Here is an 18,105-nt window from a genome sequence, read left to right as displayed (position 1 = left end):
ACAGCGTAGGATCAATACAAAAAAGGTCGCGCACGTTTTGAAGTTCCATTGAATGCAATGTTAACGAAAATGTCAAAGTGATACACAATCCAGGATCTCGTCGCGACCATGTCCCAACATTTCCTGAAAATGTCACCAAGATTCGTCTGTAACGTGAGTTATCTCGCGGACAGACAGACAGACAGGTTCCTTGGCGGTGGTAATTATAGCAGTTTCCCAGCATCACCTCTAGGTGTCGCCAAAGGGTAAACAGCTGTAGAAATGTGCGGCTCTGCACATTTCCGCGGCCATTTCACACCTGAACACCTGAACATTCGCGCGTTTTTGTGCGTGCTCGCCGTTTGTACTTGAGGCCCCTGGTCTCCCATCCTTTTTGCTACCTTTAGTAGATGGCAAAAGTAAAAGTTATTTAACAGACTGGCCCTGTTGTAAGTCATTTTTACTCTTCTGTTTCATTTGTCTTTGGTTTTCTAGAACGGCCAGTATGGATGAGTTTAGTCGGTCATGACGGGGCTGATCTCCAGCATTCACAAAGCACACAGCAGGGGGTCGGGAACATTTTAACTCTGGGGTCTGTCAGACAGGTTTTTACAACATATTGTCTTCTCACGCATTGTTTTCTTTTCTGCTGTATGGGTTAGTATGTGAATGGTAAATGTTCTGCACTTATATAGCGCTTTACATGAGGCCTCACATTCACCCGTTCACACACACATTCACCCTCCAGTGGGCGACTGCTGCCATGCAAGGTTCAGTGTCTTGCCCAAAGACACTTTGACACGCAGACAGTCAGAGCTGGGATTCGAACCACCACTCTCTGATCACTGTACGATCCATTTTCTGCAGCAAACCTGCAAGCAATGCACCAGACAACAACCCACCCGGTGGATCTGACCACAACACCCCCATTTAGTGGCAAAACACGGCACTATTACTGGAATGTGAAAAAATACAATACAAATGGCACCACAAAATACCTATTGGAAATATATTTATTGAGTAGAAAACGTATTTCATATACAATCAACAAAAGAGCATCAAGGTCCCAAAATGTTTTTGTTCATTGCAAAATGTAAACAAAAATATATGTAGCTTGGAATGTGTCCATTTGTGACTTTTAACAGTCAGAGAGTGCTATTATTTCTGATGATGTAATTTCAGCCTGCAACAGTCAACATGTTGTTGTGTTTTTGGCGTTTGATCTCCTTGCGAGTCCTCCGTGTCCTTCATCTCAGAGGGAAGTTCGTGAGATTTAAAGTGTTGTTCATGTGGGTACGGCTTTGGTCTTCAGGAACATTCTGCTGTGCCAGTAGTCCGGATTGTCAAAGGCTCTGTCGGCAGCTGCAGGGTCCCCGATCCCGACTCCAGCTCGTACTTTGATGTAGGGTTCAAACCCAGAAGGACGTCCCTCTGTGCCCCCTCCCGCTCCATCCACTTTCCTCTGCACATTCTGGTACACCGCTGCATCTTCAGGCTGTGTGGTCGGAAAGCAGTCCATGTCTTCATACTCATATGCCCCGCCCTCAACCCGCCCCTCCTTCATGTCTTGAAGAACTTTTCGCAGTTTTGGCTGTCTGTTTGTATAATGGTAGACAGTGTCCCCTACATATTCGTCCTCCTCTTCGTCCTCCTCTTCGTTCTCATCCTTCACCTCGCTGCACATTTTTACTGGTGTCACAGGAGGAGGAGGAGGCTCATGTGCTGGAGGACTTTCATCTTTTTCACTCCCCCTGATGTCCATGTATTCATATTTGACTTCATTCGAGCCCTGCTGCTCTGAATCAGAATTGTGACCGCTCCTTGTGTGACCCCCCCTGACCTCCATCGGCAGCACGGTGTCGCCTGAACATGCTGTTGCCTGTGATGACATTGAGGAGGTACGGCACTTGTTCACCTTTTGCCAATAGCTATTGTTCCGGGTCAAGGCGGACGCTCTAGATGCCTGTTTGTTCATGTATTCATATTCTTCATCTTCTGGGTCGCCCAGCAGGTTTGATGAATGAGATTTTCCCATCTTGGATTGAGATGTTGGAAGAAGGGTTTCTGGAAAAGAAAAAAGTTCATCAAATGAAGTTTGATATACATGATGGAAATTCTCTCCAAAAGATTTCTAGTTGTGTATTTTCAGTATAAGGACAATTCTTTCTGACACATTTGATATTATTTTGTTAAGTGCATTATTTTAGACTCATGTGAAATTGATATTATCCTTTCCAAAGAAACAAAATGACCTCGCTCTGGGCTGTCTCCAGGAAGCACGTATCCATTCTGATCTTCTTCCCCCATTTCCGGTGATGGCGTCTCTGGCGGCCCGGCAGACATGTAGGCGCTGTCCTCCCGATGTCGCTGTCCTTTCACGCTCCCTGCCAGAGAATAGTCCTCACCCATCTCCAGCTCCACTGCTGTGCCGCAGCCTTCTGAGCTCTCGGACACAGTGCGTTCTGAGTCGAGTCGAGAGCGGGACTGCCACGAGGCCTGGAAGCACAACCACACCTGTTTAGTTAAAACAACTGTGTGGGAATCGTGCATTCGGGTGCTGTTGGTGTTTGACATACCTGTCCTGGGTTGTCAGCACCTGGGGTCATAGGCAAATATCCTGCTGAGTATGATGGAGGCAACTTCACAAAAAAGGAAACCAGAAATGGATTCAGGAAGTAACAAGCAAGGTTTTCGTTGCATGAAACGGCTGGCATGCTGGTGACGACTTACTCTGTGGGGGTCCGTTTGTGAGTGGCGACTGAGGCCCTTGGATGGAGAAACGTAGTGGGGGACTTGAGCTGTCCCATCTACCGCCACCTCCTCCTGATTTGCCATCGCCATGTCTAGATCATCTAGGTCATCCAGGTCTGCACTTCGCTGGGCAAGTTCATCTGGAGCCGTGTCCTGCTGGCTGCAGTCCCCCTGGTAGGAAGAGGCGGGACATGGATTCAACCACAGGAGGTCATCAATGCTGCACAAACTGAGAGACTACTGATAAAAACGCAGCCCTCCTTACTTTGATCACCAGGTAGCGAGGCGGGTCTCTGGCCATTCGAGTAAATTCATTCGCCAGCTCTTTGAATGTTGGACGGACATTCTCATCAATCATCCAGCCTGTAAATTAAAAGCCAAACCGTTGGATGCAGCTCAGTTCTGTGGGCGAGTCTCAAGACATAGCGCTGTACTAGCATTTCTGATGTTTGGGCTAAATTGTAGCATTGCCATGACAACCAAAAAGATGACGCTAACATTCAACAACGCTAAGTAGGAATGACATTAAGCACTTTCCTCAGTTTCCTTTTAGGTTATACATTTTACAATTCATATATTTTTGTATATTGTTAGCTTAGAATACATACACACATTAATACATACACGCATACACATAATGTTTACATGCACAACGACTTACACATTTATGCTAACAAGTATTATTTACATCATATATAAGAACTTTGTGACTAAAAGGAACAGATTTACCAGTAATCTAAACAAGTGTTGTGGGGTTAGGGGGCTGTGGGTTAGTAAGTATTGGGCATCAGTATCGTTAGAAGGATGCTGAGGATGGAACTGCCAGGGAACAGAGGACGACCCAGGAGAAGAGACATGGACGTAGTGAGGGAGGACGATGCAAAGGACAGGGCTAGAGGACGACCCAGGAGAAGAGACATGGACGTAGTGAGGGAGGACGATGCAAAGGACAGGGCTAGAGGACGACCCAGGAGAAGACACATGGACGTAGTGAGGGAGGACGATGCAAAGGACAGGGCTAGAGGACGACCCAGGAGAAGACACATGGACATAGTGAGGGAGGACGATGCAAAGGACAGGGCTAGAGGACGACCCAGGAGAAGACACATGGACATAGTGAGGGAGGACGATGCAAAGGACAGGGCTAGAGGACGACCCAGGAGGAGACACATGGACGTAGTGAGGGAGGACGATGCAAAGGACAGGGTGAGGTGGAGACGGTTGATTTGCTGTGGCAACCCCTCAGAGGACTAGCCGTAATCAATCAATCAATCAATCAATCAGTACAGTAGTCGCAGGTACGTATTGGACAAAGATTATGGCACGAGGTGAGAAGGTAGGTCATCAAATGTTTTACGTTTTATTGTGGATCACCGACGTCTGTGGCATTCATCCTCTAGTGATGAATGTTTGCACAAAATACGATGAAGATCCCTGGAATAATGAGATTAAAGCTCTGCGACCACCGAAGTGTGTTTGACCTCATTGTCTCAGCATAATTATTCACATCTGTCCATGTGAGACAGCGTGGGCTGAGCCACAGAGCAATGGCCGCACGGATGGAAGTACGGGACTCACACTTAACCAAGACCATGTAGACGTCGATGGTGCAAATCTGAGGCTGGGACAGACGCTCGCCTTTTTCCAATAGATCAGGAACTTCCAGCGGACGCATTACACTGTAGGGCTCTGCTCCGTATGACATCATCTCCCATACGGTCACACCTGAAATTACGGTGACAGATTTAGTCATGAAACAGGACACCACCAAACGTTATTTCATAAATAGTTGGTTTATAACTGACCATAACTCCAGACATCGCTCTGATGTGTGTATCTGCGAAACAAGATGCTCTCTAAGGCCATCCATTTGATTGGTGCCTGAATGTAAACAGAAATGTGGAACAGAAAGAGGAACCTTCTGAGTAACTAAGTCACTGACATTCCGTTGGTCCTGTTGTTTCAGGTCTTTAGCATGTTCTGCTCTGGCCCACTATCCTATTTAGGCCCTTTAATGTCGACGCGGCTCTTTATCGGATCATTTTGTCTGTTTGCCTGCTCAGAGTTATGTGCTGCTAGTTATTATAATCGTGTCTTTCCTTCCAGGCTACAGACCTTGAACTCATTGTAGAAATACTTCTTGTCATCTGGGTAAAGCAGGTCCGCAATGCCGTAGTCTGATATCTGTGCAGTGTAGTTATTCTTTAAGAGCACATTTCTGGCTGCAAGGTTCCTGTGGACCACCCTGTTCTCCTCCAGGTAGTACATACCCTGCAGAGAGGCCAAGAGTGCTTTTAAATGCCCGGTCTCTTCACGCCATCTGTGAATTCATACAAGCGAAAAAAAGGTTGGCCTACCTTTGCGATTTGGACACACCAGTTGAGCAGCCTCTGTGGGCTGAGTTTGTTCTTGCAGTTCTTGACGTGTTCCAACAAGGATCCCTGACTGCTGAGCTGTGTGACAAGCTGCAGGCTGTCTCCAGGACAGATACCGAGGACTCTGACAATGTTCAAGTGGTCCAAGCTTCCCAGTGTCATCATGTGCTGCAGGGAACAAGTAGCAGAAATTATTCAGTTTAACTGCCCGATGTTCGCTTAAGAGTTTAATAGTTGCTTCTTGACGGAGGAATTAAACTGTTACAAAGAAGTTACAATAGATTCCAATCCAAACCCATGGGGAGAGGCAAATTAAATATCTAACATATCAAGTCTATATAGGATATTCATTCATTCATTCATTCATTCATTCATTCATTCATTCATTCATTCATTCATGTTCCTGACCGCTTTATCCAAAGTCTGGCTCGCGGGTCGTGCTGGAGCCTTTCCGAGCAGTCAACGGGCGAGAAGCAAGCTACACCCTGGACAAGCTGCCAGGTCATTGCAGACACACACACACACACACACACACACACACACACACCTACGGACAATTTGCGGCCTTTCTGTGAGGAGGTTGCATGTTCTCCCTGTGTTTATGTGGGTTCCCTCCCGGTTCTCAAGCTTCCTCTCACCACCAAAAACATGCAAATTAGGTGACTTGGTTACACTAAATTGCCCATAGGTGTGTGTGTGTGTGTGTGTGTGTGTGTGTGTGAATGATCTTCTGCCTATGCAGAGCACGCAGACACGGGGCGAACATACAAACTCTTTACAGGAAGACCCAGGTTGGATTTGAACCTGCGACCTACTTAAAGATATTCCATTTTAATCAATCCTTTCAGAGCTATCATAATTCATTATCTGTGACAGGAAAATTCCTTTCCTTGAAGTCATGTTTTCTTACATCGGTAAGTTGATTGAAGGTCTGTCGGCCAGTACGATCATGAATCACCTTTATGGCCACAGGAAGCTTCACTGTATCACCCTCAGGAATCCAAATACCCTGTGAGATAAAAAACATGTTTTTAATTTGTTAAATATGTAGCAAATGTGCAGGAGCAGGATTGCATGGACAGTCAGCCCTACCTTATGGACAGATCCAAACACTCCCCTACCCAGCAGCTTGATCTTACGCAGCTCTGTGGGCTTTAGGATTCGAGCATGGACTTTAGTTCCCTTCTCTCCAGGATCTAGAGGTTCAAAGTTCTGTACCCACATAGAGTACATGTTAAAAATAATCTAATGTAAAGCCATCACGAAGACATCAAACTCCAACCCACCTCTCCACTTTCCATGTATCTCCTCATAGCTCGCTTGCGACGAATAGCAAGACCTCGGCGGTACAGAACAGTCAGAACGAACACAGAGAATGAAGCAAAGAGGAGGGCAATAACGCCGAGTACAATGGCTGTGGTGGCTTGTCTAAGGACCAATGACAAAGAAGAAGAAATGCCACAGTGTCAGCAGCTGATGCCCAATCAAAATGTTTCAACTGTTTAAAACTGAGAGAGCAATTTACCCAGAAATGTAGCGCGATGAGCCGACGCAGTCTCCATTAGCTGGACCGTAGCACCTAAACACGAAGGCCAGAACAGTTCAATGTGAAACAAGGGCAGACATACGCCTGAAACCCTCCTCATCCTCACCCTTGGGTACAGTTGATGTGGCACGGTTCACAGTGGCCCTGCTTGTTGGGGTATTTAAAGATGATTTCCTCCCCTCCCATCACGCCCTCCGGACAGGATGACACACAGTGTGGGCCGTCCTGCAGACTGGCGCATGCAACACACTGCTCTGCTCCCTGAAGAGAAGAGGGCTGCTTTCATTGAGAAGGAATGGCATAAAGTCAACGGCGAGAAACGTTGTCTGCTGCCATGCCTTTAGATGGCAGCAACACACCCACAGACATGAGAGGACGTCCTACCGGGCCTGTGCAGGTCTCCTTCCCTTCCTGAACCTTACACTCAGGGTGGCATGGCAGACACTCCCCTGATTGAGAAGCAAACTCCCGCCTCTCCCTGTATTCAGGGTGAAAAGCTATTCACTCTGTATGACTCTTGCAAAAGGTTGCAGATAAGGCACGCCATCATTACTCACATTAAGGCAAATATTAATTGTTTTATAAAAACTGACCCAGTCAGGAACATGCAGTCTGGCACACAGGTTCCTCCCCTGCTATATTTCTTACAGGACAGGCACTGATTTGGGCCTGGACCCCAGCAGCCATCAGAGGAGCACAGAGGGTCACACACATGGCCTTCATTAACTGTAGAAATATGAAATACTACATCATTGTCGACACTAACAAGGCCGACAGGTGGCTGTGATTGGTTTTCACTCACCACACTGATTTCTCGGCCTGTTCTCCTTGATATCAACGCGCTTTTGGGAGCTGCTCCTGAAGATGCGTGTCCAGTTGACGGTGTCGTGGTAGCACAGCTTCTTGTTTCCTGTTATGTAGACGCTGCCATCATTTATTTTCCTCAGTGACCGTAATCCCAGGGAGGTCAAAGAAGGGATCTTCATCACCAGAAGAGAGTAACCCCTGGAAAGACAGGCAGCAAATCAACGTGGAATGAATGGAAGAAAAAAAATGAAGTACGGTAGTGTGATTTAAAAATACAACTGAAGGAAAGAAAGACCCGATATTTTTAATGAGCAGGCATACTTTACTTTTAAAGCCGTCTTCTGTAACTTATGTGGTTTAGATTCCCTTTTATTTCTCAGAGGCATTTTTTCATTTAGTTAAATATTTCTAATACCGGTATTCTATTTTAAATGTCCACGGAGAAAGAAAATCTGAATTTCACATATAACATTTCTTTGAATACACCAACTTTCTGTTTATTTTGATTTTCGCTGTCCGAATTTGACGAGTCGAATTTAAGAAATGTCAAGAAATGTTATTCCTTTGAGACAAACACTAAAAATACCAACATCTCTTTGAAAGCACTGCATCTTATTGCCTGCTGGAAATTTAAAAGAGGAATACAAACCAGCCAATCCCATGCAATAATTTGTTTTAGTATAATGTATTGATACGAACATCTCTAGCCTCACTAAACACAGCCAGAGCATAAAGCCCAGTTAGAAAGAGCATGCGACAAACATTTAACTTCCAACCACCAGATCAATCACACAAACCCAAAAGACTACTATTAGGACAATATTTCAAATTGAGGTGTGTGTGTGAAATATTTACCTTCTAGAGCTCACTCCTCTAAATGGTGTAAAGATGAGGTGTAATAAGGGGAGAAGGAGAGACAAGATCCAAAAAGACAATCAGATACAAGTTGTTGAAAGTTTGGTTTGCAATGCAGTGAAAGATAGAAAACAGGATTATTACAGTCAGTTAACTGTAATAACTGTTTATCACAGGAACGGGGAAAAACATCTACTCACTTGTAAAGAGTTCTGCCCTGAATTGTTTGGAGGTTGGAGAAGACTGAGAGGTCAGACATGTTTTTAGGCCATGACTGGATACTGAGGACATCTGAAACATTTCATTTCAGACCGTAAACAGGTTGCAAACACTGTGAAGCGGCACGGCAAATGGACAGGTGCTCGTCCACTCACCTGTAATCTCTCTGACAGTGTTGAAGATGTTCAGTTTCTCTGGATCAAGGGCTGGCACATCATTGTAATCATCACTGTGAGCACAAAAGAGAGGATAAAGCATACTAAATAAAAATAAATAAAGTGAATGAGTGGCTGCATCACATCAATTACAAATGTACCCTTGAATTCCAGTCACCAGGAAGTGCAGGCTGCCTTGGATCTCGGTGCAGTTGATGAAACTATCGATGTTAAAAGCATCGACAGTTTCTCTGTTTGGACCTCCGGTCCCACGGCAGCCTGAGGGGACGAGGAAGAACAAGTAGAAGAAAAGGATACTTTCTACAGATTACGATTGGAAAAACAAGGCATACGATCAATAAATACATTCTCATTTTATATGTGGAGGTTAAACTACCCAATAATACATTGAGTTTTACTTTACACTACTATGGCGCTAATACTATCCTTGTGCTAAGTACCGGTACTATTTGTATGCAAAGCTTTAGATTGAACTAATAGATTTACTACAAGTACTTGATAAATTGGTACTTATTGAACTCAGGTTAGCTTGTAGCTCAGGGTAGCGTACGTAGCTCAGGTTAGCTTGTAGCTCAGGTGCATAAATCAACAGAACTGAATGGCAGGAGAAGCAGCTGTAGAATTGCTTTACCTTTTGGACAGAGGCCTCCACAGGGTTCGCACCTTTTCATTCCATTTTTCTCCACTTCCATTTTATCTGATGGGCAACTGCTCACGCATGAGCTGCCATCCACCACAAAGTTTGCTGTACATAGAAGCCAAGTCGTACGAATAAGTGACGTAAACGCACTAAAGAATGGGTTAAGATAGAAGAAGCTTTCTGTGACGGTTAAGTGGCAGGTGTTTAATTCAGAGGATATTCAGAAATAAAAGCGGCATTGATGAAATGGAGCAGAAGGGAATGTATTAATGCCACATGTCTGTGCAAACATGTGGGCATAAAGCAACATGTGTACTCACTCGGGCACTGGGCCACACAGATGGAGCCATACTGGTACTTGGCGTTGGGGTTGGGCTCCAGTTTGAATGTGTGCTTGTTGTAGATGAGGGTCTGGGGACACAGGGGCACGCAAGAACCCGAGTTGTTGAAGTTCTTGCAAGCCTGGAAATCATCATGCACATCGCAGTCAGAAAGTTCATCCATTCATTTGGTCCATTTGAGCTTCATAGAGTGAGTCTTCACAGTAGGAAAAGCATAGACTGTTTTATTCACCCAACAAACCAAGGCAGGGTGAGGTGGGGGGGGGGGGGGGGCACTGAATAGAATTCACCCATTTTAATCGATCAATATGTGTGACAGGGGCCCTGCTATAAAGGCATGCAGAATCTGCAGACTCACAAAGCAGTCGGTATCCAGGGGTCCGGTGCAGCCCCCCGCACACTCAATGTGGCAGCACTCGCTCGGGTTCCGACCGAAGCATCGGCCATTACACTGGGGCGCGCACACCGTCTTTGTCACTGAAGGAAGGTTGAGTGTGTTCATTTTGATCTGGAGATACACAAATCCTAAACAGCACAACAAACTAACCGCTTCACGGTCACGGCTGCTGCTGGAGCTTATCCCAGACACAGACGCACAACCGTCCACACAGACACACAGACTCGTACACTGTACAATTTGTAGTAATCAATTCGTCTAAACGGCATGTTATTGGAGGCGGGAGGAAAAGTGTTGTGGCTCGTATAAAAGTGCTCATTTGTTTGCGTTACATTCCACATTGAGGGATGTATTGTGCGTCTGCTCTGACAGTCGGTACTTTTTAACTGCTTGAAAACTCATTTGGAAGTGAACCGGCGGCTGCTGCTCGAGAACAAGACGAGCACGGGGACACGCACTCAACGGGGAAAAGGCTTTCTAACTGTAACTATGCAGCCAAAATGAAAATACAAATCTCGTGGAAACTACTGCATTGCAAAAATGATAAAGACACAAAGACACAAATGAAAGGAATTGAACTCACAGGTCTGGCATGTGTCATTTCCTGGACCCCAGCATGGAACGTCTCCACATGCTTCATTACAAGGCCCTAATATACGGTTCCAGAATTATTAGGAGATTGATTTTTGTAACTTATGACAGGCATTAAAGTATCAGATCATTCTCATGTGAAATTCCACTCACTTTCAGGCCCGTTGCCGTCAAGCATAATATGTGCTGTTCCATCCTTCACTATGTCCAGCCAGTTCACCTGCGGGGCGTAGCTCAGGTACTTATTCTGGATGATTTTGACTCCTCCCTCAAGTATCTCTGTGAGGAGGACAAATGGGGAATGAGAGCTAGCAAAGCATGTCTGAGCAAACCCGTGACTCATCCTATCAAACGCTGCTATCCTTGTTTACTACAGTACGAACGCGCTCATTGTAATGTGCTGCAGCTCAAGTTTCACTGGCAGTTGAGCGGTTGAGACATTCCAGAGGCCTCACATCACCGACTAAACACACCGCCGCTGTCTCTGAAGGTGCGGCTGCACTGTGGGGGTGTGGGAGCTCCAACAGTAGCCAAGTGTGTCCCCTCCAGCCGCCCACACTCAAACACACTGAGTGACTTCCTGTACCTGTAAGGTGTGTCAGGCCCAGTTCCTGGAGGCCATGCTGCCCATCCTTCTGGTAGTTGACCATCACCGCCAGAGCGTACTGGTCCTCATACAGTGTGGTGCCTCTGATGACACGCAGGTGGTCCAGAGGAAGGCGGCTGAACTCATTGACGGCAAATAAAATGTAGCCTGTCACCTCCCGGATAGACTGCAAGGTAAACAGATAGGTGAGCAAAGTACAAGTACCTTCTCCTCTAGTTGATAACAGTGATTGATCAGAATCTGAACGGGTTCATATTCAATCTGTCTCAAGGACTCAGTTTATGATTCAGTAGGACGACCAACCATTTGTGTTCAAAGTCCCACCTGCAGGAAGGAGAAGTCTCTGGTGTGCTCCATCATGGTAATCTCAAGGTTGCCCATCACAATCTCACAGCCAGTGTACATCTCTCTCATCAGGTTGTACTGGATCTCCGAATTCCCAGTCACACTCAGAACATTCTGGGTGCCGGAGCAAACGACCACTGGCCCGTAAGGAGAGAACGCTTGTTCATTAGTGTGCTTCGTGTATCAACGATCCTGCTGTTGTAAACACGCCAAATACACAATAAACAAGTACAGAAGAGAAAATGTGCTCCTTGCAATGGTTCGTAAACCACAATACAGTACCCAACTCTTTTAGGGCTCGTTGATGGACAACATTGTTCTGGGAGTAAAACAATCTCATGCCGGACGGCGCCTCCTACGGTCGCCCTGGAGCTCTCGTGCGTTCTGTGTTTGTTTTTTAACGTTAATTGTGCGTCTGCGTGCTCTTACACCCGTGAAGAGCTTCTAAACTTTAGATTGTCATTAATGTTAGGTGTAGCACGACTTCACCGAGAAACGTTCCTAGTCTGTGAACCCTCACTGACAATGGCAATAAACCACTTCTGATTCTGATTCTGATTCTGGGATTCTCAGTCATCCAGGTAAACGGAATCCACGTACCGGTAGGTTGAATCTGAAGCAACCGGACTTCTGTTTCAGGTCTAAGCAGATTCAGATTCAACCTTCAAGGATTGCATAGGAGTTTAAAAACATGTGTATTCGGTTCTTAGGAACCATAAAGGTTTTATTTCTTGTAGATTCCTCTGCAGTTTATGATGATTAGTCTGAGAACAAATACAGGAAATACAGTGTCTGGGGGAAAACACTAATATTCACACTATTCCATTGATGATTTTTGAGGGAAAAGCATAAGCACTTACAAAGAGTTTCATTGTGTCGCCTAATGAAAGTCTGTATTTTACACACACACACACACACACACACACACACAATCAACAGCGTGAAACAATCTGGGGATTGTGTACAGAGCATGTTTTTCTCTGAGGCCTTGTTGATGGTGTGGGGGAGTTCAGCCCTTCAGCGTCACTTGAAGGCTGCTTTGCTATTCAAATGTCAGCTAGTAGAGAAGTGAAGGAGGGGAAAATGGAAGAAAGAGATGAGCGCATCATTTCAAGACATATAGTCAATAAACCTCACAAGAAAATGCATAATATGTAGTTTCTAGTGCAGGAGAGTGGAAATTCTATTGATCAGCGTCTGATTCATGACACGCCTCAGGCTGAAATATCCAAAGTCTCATTCAGGCTACTTTTGCTCGTCCACAGAAATCCTCCTCACACACAGGCCAAATAAAACCTGGAGTAGCTGATTGATCTGAATTTGATCATTGTGGAAATTATTTTAAATGTAAATCATTTTTGGTCAAGATTATTGCAACGGGTTGTTGGCGTAGGCTTCTTTCGCACACTACTAAGCTGTAATGATCATTTACATGTAGTTGACATTTATTATTTTAAACATCTGCCTGTACGTTTTCTGTCTCTAAAGTTAAGATGAATTCTATATTATTAGAACATAGATAGGCTCCAGCAACCCGTGAGATAAGGCAGATAAAGCGGCTGTAGCTGAGGCGATGAGGTCATCTCGTCTTCATTAAGACGGATGGATTAATGGATAGAACATAGGAAAGTAAAAGACATCCCAAGCAAATAAACAGTATATTTTATCAAAGAACTATTTCTGTGTTGGTAATTAGGACAATGTTTCTGGCAAGGTTAACTACTGGGCAAAAAAACCCACAAATATATTTTTTTAGATCTGATGAAAACAGAAATTACAATAAACACACAAACACATTCCTGTAAAACATTCCAGAGACAAACTAGAGCCCAGGGGAACAACAGGGTCAACAAGGGCAAGGAAAGGTGAGTAAAACAATGATATAGAAAGGCTAATGATTATTAAAACCACCGTGTGTGTGTGTGTGTGTGTGTGTGTGTGTGTGTGTGGAGGGATAATAAAGAGAGAGAGGTCTTATGTCCATAGACTCCAGCTAAGTGTCACTTTACTGCGCTTCTGAGAACCTTGGGTTCACATTTCACAATCCAGTCTCATGCGGCCTTCAGCGCATGCCTTCTGGTTGCAGATTGCTTCAGTGCATGCCTTCTGGTTGCAGATTGCTTCAGCGCATGCCTTCTGGTTGGAGGCTTCAGCGCATGCCTTCTGGTTGCAGATTGCTTCAGCGCATGCCTTCTGGTTGCAGATTGCTTCAGTGCATGCCTTCTGGTTGCAGATTGCTTCAGCGCATGCCTTCGGGTTGCAGATTGCTTCAGCGCATGCCTTCTGGTTGCAGATTGCTTCAGTGCATGCCTTCTGGTTGCAGATTGCTTCAGCGCATGCCTTCTGGTTGGAGGCTTCAGCGCATGCCTTCTGGTTGCAGATTGCTTCAGTGCATGCCTTCTGGTTGCAGATTGCTTCAGTGCATGCCTTCTGGTTGCAGATTTCTTCAGTGCATGCCTTCTGGTTGCAGATTGCTTCAGTGCATGCCTTCTGGTTGCAGATTGCTTCAGCGCATGCCTTCTGGTTGGAGGCTTCAGTGCATGCCTTCTGGTTGCAGATTGCTTCAGCGCATCACTTCTGGTTGGAGGCTTCAGTGCATGCCTTCTGGTTGCAGATTGCTTCAGCGCATCACTTCTGGTTGGAGGCTTCAGCGCATGCCTTCTGGTTGCAGATTGCTTCAGTGAATGCCTTCTGGTTGCAGATTGCTTCAGTGCATGACTTCTGGTTGCAGATTTCTTCAGCGCATGCCTTCGGGTTGCAGATTGCTTCAGCGCATGCCTTCTGGTTGCAGATTGCTTCAGTGCATGCCTTCTGGTTGCAGATTGCTCGAACAGTTGCTGGATTGCCCACACAGGGGACGCGGTTGTACACCTCTAAATCTGTTTGAGCAAACTCTCATGAGAAACCCAGAAAGTAGATACTCTGAGAGTCCACGCTTTCTCCTCCTCCTCCCTTCCAGCTCCCTGGAATAGCGTTCCCTGACCTGCTACTCCACAAATGTCCTTCCCGACTTCCATCCAATATTGTAGATGTCTGTCAGCCAAGACAATTCAGGTCCACGATTCCCAAGCCTACAATATCTCACGGTGAATTTCATCCACGCCTCACACTGACGTTCCTGACAACCTCCGCGACCTTCGTCAAGGGGTGAGAGCGCTTCGAGATGTTCAGCAACAGAACAGTCTCTCTTTAGCATTGCTAACTGTGAATACATGCATTATTGCTCCCGGGTTATTGCATTGTGACGACTCAGTCTCATGCAGTTTATTTTCAGATACCTTTTCTCATTAAAAGCCATTCCGTTTATGAGCTACTCACTGGTGAAACACTTTATCTCCTTTCAGCCCAAGAGGGCAGGCCGCTGCGACGCATCTGTGCATGTACATTCCTGACCCTACACACATGATGCAAGCACAACCCACTCAGGAAAGCTCCAACCGGTTTGAGCGCATGGAATAGAGAAAGTGACAAAATGGCATGTCAGCCCTACAGACAATGCACAAGCTGCAGCGGTAGAAGCTGGGGGGGGGGGGGGGGGGGGTTGTCTCTGTCAAAGGAGGACTCTAAGTGTTGGCAGATAGTATGGAGACAAGCGTAACACACACACACACACACACACAATGGACCTCTTTTGGAAAAGTGGAAAACAAGGCTCAGGTGTATAAAGATGATGTGAACTTGATTCCATTGTAGTTTGTAGTAAACTGTAACCTGACACACGATGAAAACAGCAGGGATCAGATTCAGCTTTTATTTGGATTTGTTTGTTACCTTGGTTTCAACACATAGAGAGGGGCAGAAAAGACAGAAGGTAGGAGGAGGAGATAAACAAGTTCAATAAAGTGGCTGCGACCAAGGTAAACAGAAACTTGGCACATTGCAGCCAGAGATTAGCGCATACCGAGCAAGTGAGCGTGAAACGCAGTGACACCTGGCTGCACGAATCATTGAATTTAATGTTCTATTCACTAGTTCACATCCAGCAATTATGTGCAAATGACCTGCAAAGATTTCGTTTCTGCCAGTATGTGGGACTCCGATTGAACTTACCAACGCAGAACATTTCATCACATCGCGCTTCGGCAACAGGAACAACAACATATTTGTTTTTTGACGCATCAGTTATTTGCGTGTCACACCTGAAAAAGTACGGCGGCAAAGCGACACTACCTGTTGTTTTCATGTAAACCATCAAAGGTTAATCTTAAACGTCACATTCATGCATGATATTCAGCATTCGGGGCATTAAGCTGATTGGAGTTAGTTTGTCATGATGACTTCATGTTTCCTTCCTGTACTGTTTGAAATTTGAACAAGAACAATTTGCCAATACTTGTTCTTTTTATTTATAATGTCAGCATGTTTTGATCATGAGTACAAGACTTACATTTAATGTGCATACAAATATGTGGCACAAATACTTTCTCCAAAAGCAGTAGCAAGGCTGTAAATAACTGCTGTGTGAATACTCAGACGGCCTTATTACTGCGTTACGACTGATCCTTCTTTCTCAATTAATACGACAACAGAATTCTGTTCCACAGATGGCTTAAAGTCAGAACTGATGCTTTGGCATCAAAATATTTTTCTGAAACCCCCGAAAATGTCTTTAATTTAAACAATTTTAGGAAATAGAAAAGAAAAAAAATAAAGGTCTCTTCGCAACCAAGAACAATGTCGCAGGTGGAGCCTCACATGAGTAGCAGCTGGTGAAAGATTGATGATGTCATTGTTTTTCTCACTCGGAGCACCACCTTATTTATCTGACAACAACAAGAGCAAGGCAAAGTTCAGAACACCTGACAAAGCCGTCGCTCGCAGGAGGACATTTAAGGAACGCCGACAAGTGTACGAGACTGACATGTCTGATTTCAAGATGGATAATTAAACAATTCTTTGAGTGATCTTTAAAGGGCAGCACTTTTCTGATCAAAGCTTGTCATCAAGCGTTTCCAACCCACGAATAACCTGAGAAAAGGCATCTCTAAACCAATCAGATGCGAGATTGTTCATAGCATTTAGGCTGATTGTGTTTCACAAGAGGTGAAAGGTCGACTTTAAAACAATTGAGGAAAACATGATGAAGCTCACAGAGCTGTGGGGGAGGTCGAGATGACACAGCAAACGAGTTCTACACGTGTGAAACAGGTTCTGGTCTGTGAGGTCGGACAGGTGTTTACCTGCACCAGTACACCAGAGTACATAGTAAAGTACACAGTGTAGTACCAAAGTGTAATCCACGTGTGGGGAATTGTCAACGGTAAACCGAAGATAAATGACTCAAATAGTCTATAAAAGTGTGTGTGTGTGTGTGTGTGCGCGCGCACCTCCTTGTGTCTGCGCGCTGCACAGCTGTAGGACGCACGGCAGCAGGACGCACAGCACCTGTTTCACCTTCCCCGTGAAGGCGGCCATCCTTTCTGGTGACGTTCACAAAAACGCGCTGCTCATATTAACAAGCCGGAGTCCGTGGTTCTGGTCTCAAAGCGGTCCGAGTCCGTGGTTCTGGTCTCAAAGCGGTCCGAGTCCGTCCATTCACATGGACCCGCTGGAGTCGGTCCAGTGTTTTCTTCCAGCTGTCAAATGAAGACTAAACATCGCCGGTAGTGAAAACCTGTTTCAATGCGCGACATTTAACGGAGCCGCCCATTCCGGCCCAAGAGCAATAAACGGCAGAGATTTGAGCGCAGCGAGCAGCCAATCAGCGACAGGAGCGTCTGTTTCCCGGCACTGATTTATGTGGGAGGGCCACGCAGACACGCGGAGTCAGTTTAATGTGGGAGCCCTAAATAATCCCGTTAGATTAGAAGGGTTAGGGGTCAGTCAGGTTTAATGTGGAAGCCCTAAATAATCCCGTTAGATTAGAAGGGTTAGGGGTCAGTCAGGTTTAATGTGGGAGCCCTAAATAATCCCGTTAGATTAGAAGGGTTAGGGGTCAGTCAGGTTTAATGTGGGAGCCCTAAATAATCCCGTTAGATTAGAAGGGTTAGGGGTCAGTCAGGTTTAATGTGGGAGCCCTAAATAATCCCGTTAGATTAGAAGGGTTAGGGGTCAGTCAGGTTTAATGTGCTAAAAGCATAAGATCCAGGCTGAATAACGATCTGGTCCACATTAACTAGTTAACTCGGTAACCAGTGCAACTTGTTTACTCAGATTAGTCAGCACTCGTATTTAAACTACTTTAATGTTTACCGTTAAAGACTGTCGCTTCATTTGAAGTTTATATCTGTGTAGAAATATTCAGAGGTTAAAGTAAATACATTCTCTGTGGGCGTGTCGTCGTAAAGCTATAAATCCGTTCCTCTCAGAAGCATCACATTTTCTACGCCACTCTTTTATGCTCTATTTCAAGAGCCAACAACAAATGATTCAAGTTTATTTCTGGAACTTCATGTACTTCCGGTCCCCTTAATAAATGTTGATCATTTTTTGTGGGTCGTTTTGTCTAAAGTCTTCAGGATTTCCGGGTCATAAGT

At 45.3% G+C, this 18,105-nt stretch overlaps 1 protein-coding gene across 1 annotated transcript; it reads right to left on the bottom strand.

The window, feature by feature from the left end:
• Positions 1-974: 974 nt before the first annotated feature.
• On the bottom strand, positions 975-17,044 carry LOC137915764 (receptor tyrosine-protein kinase erbB-3-like). The gene is made up of 29 exons (XM_068758884.1): positions 16,957-17,044; positions 11,609-11,766; positions 11,264-11,450; positions 10,831-10,956; positions 10,670-10,735; positions 10,048-10,166; positions 9,669-9,810; positions 9,340-9,453; positions 8,849-8,966; positions 8,688-8,761; positions 8,514-8,604; positions 8,314-8,331; positions 7,454-7,656; positions 7,245-7,377; positions 7,036-7,129; positions 6,758-6,912; positions 6,631-6,684; positions 6,392-6,533; positions 6,198-6,317; positions 6,016-6,114; positions 5,088-5,273; positions 4,846-5,001; positions 4,536-4,611; positions 4,309-4,455; positions 2,996-3,093; positions 2,710-2,901; positions 2,556-2,618; positions 2,232-2,475; positions 975-2,043 (listed from the first exon to the last, which is right to left on the bottom strand). The coding sequence occupies exons 1-29, from the start codon at positions 17,042-17,044 to the stop codon at positions 1,265-1,267; spliced, it is 4,242 nt and encodes a 1,413-aa protein (XP_068614985.1). The 3' UTR covers positions 975-1,264.
• Between the last annotated feature and the right edge of the window lie 1,061 nt (positions 17,045-18,105).

The sequence above is a fragment of the Brachionichthys hirsutus genome, unplaced genomic scaffold (genome assembly GCF_040956055.1).
Source record: "Brachionichthys hirsutus isolate HB-005 unplaced genomic scaffold, CSIRO-AGI_Bhir_v1 contig_1440, whole genome shotgun sequence".
Taxonomy (NCBI): domain Eukaryota; kingdom Metazoa; phylum Chordata; class Actinopteri; order Lophiiformes; family Brachionichthyidae; genus Brachionichthys; species Brachionichthys hirsutus.
This window is presented reverse-complemented; position numbering and strand designations above follow the sequence as displayed.

Coding starts and splice junctions, on each gene's coding strand:
- LOC137915764 (XM_068758884.1), bottom strand. CDS start 17,044: ATGGCCGCCTTCACGGGGAAGGTGAAACAGGTGCTGTGCGTCCTGCTG. Junction 4,612..4,845: donor ATTTCTACAATGAGTTCAAG/GTCTGTAGCCTG, acceptor GTTTACATTCAG/GCACCAATCAAATGGATGGC. Junction 3,094..4,308: donor CTACATGGTCTTGGTTAAGT/GTGAGTCCCGTA, acceptor TTTAATTTACAG/GCTGGATGATTGATGAGAAT.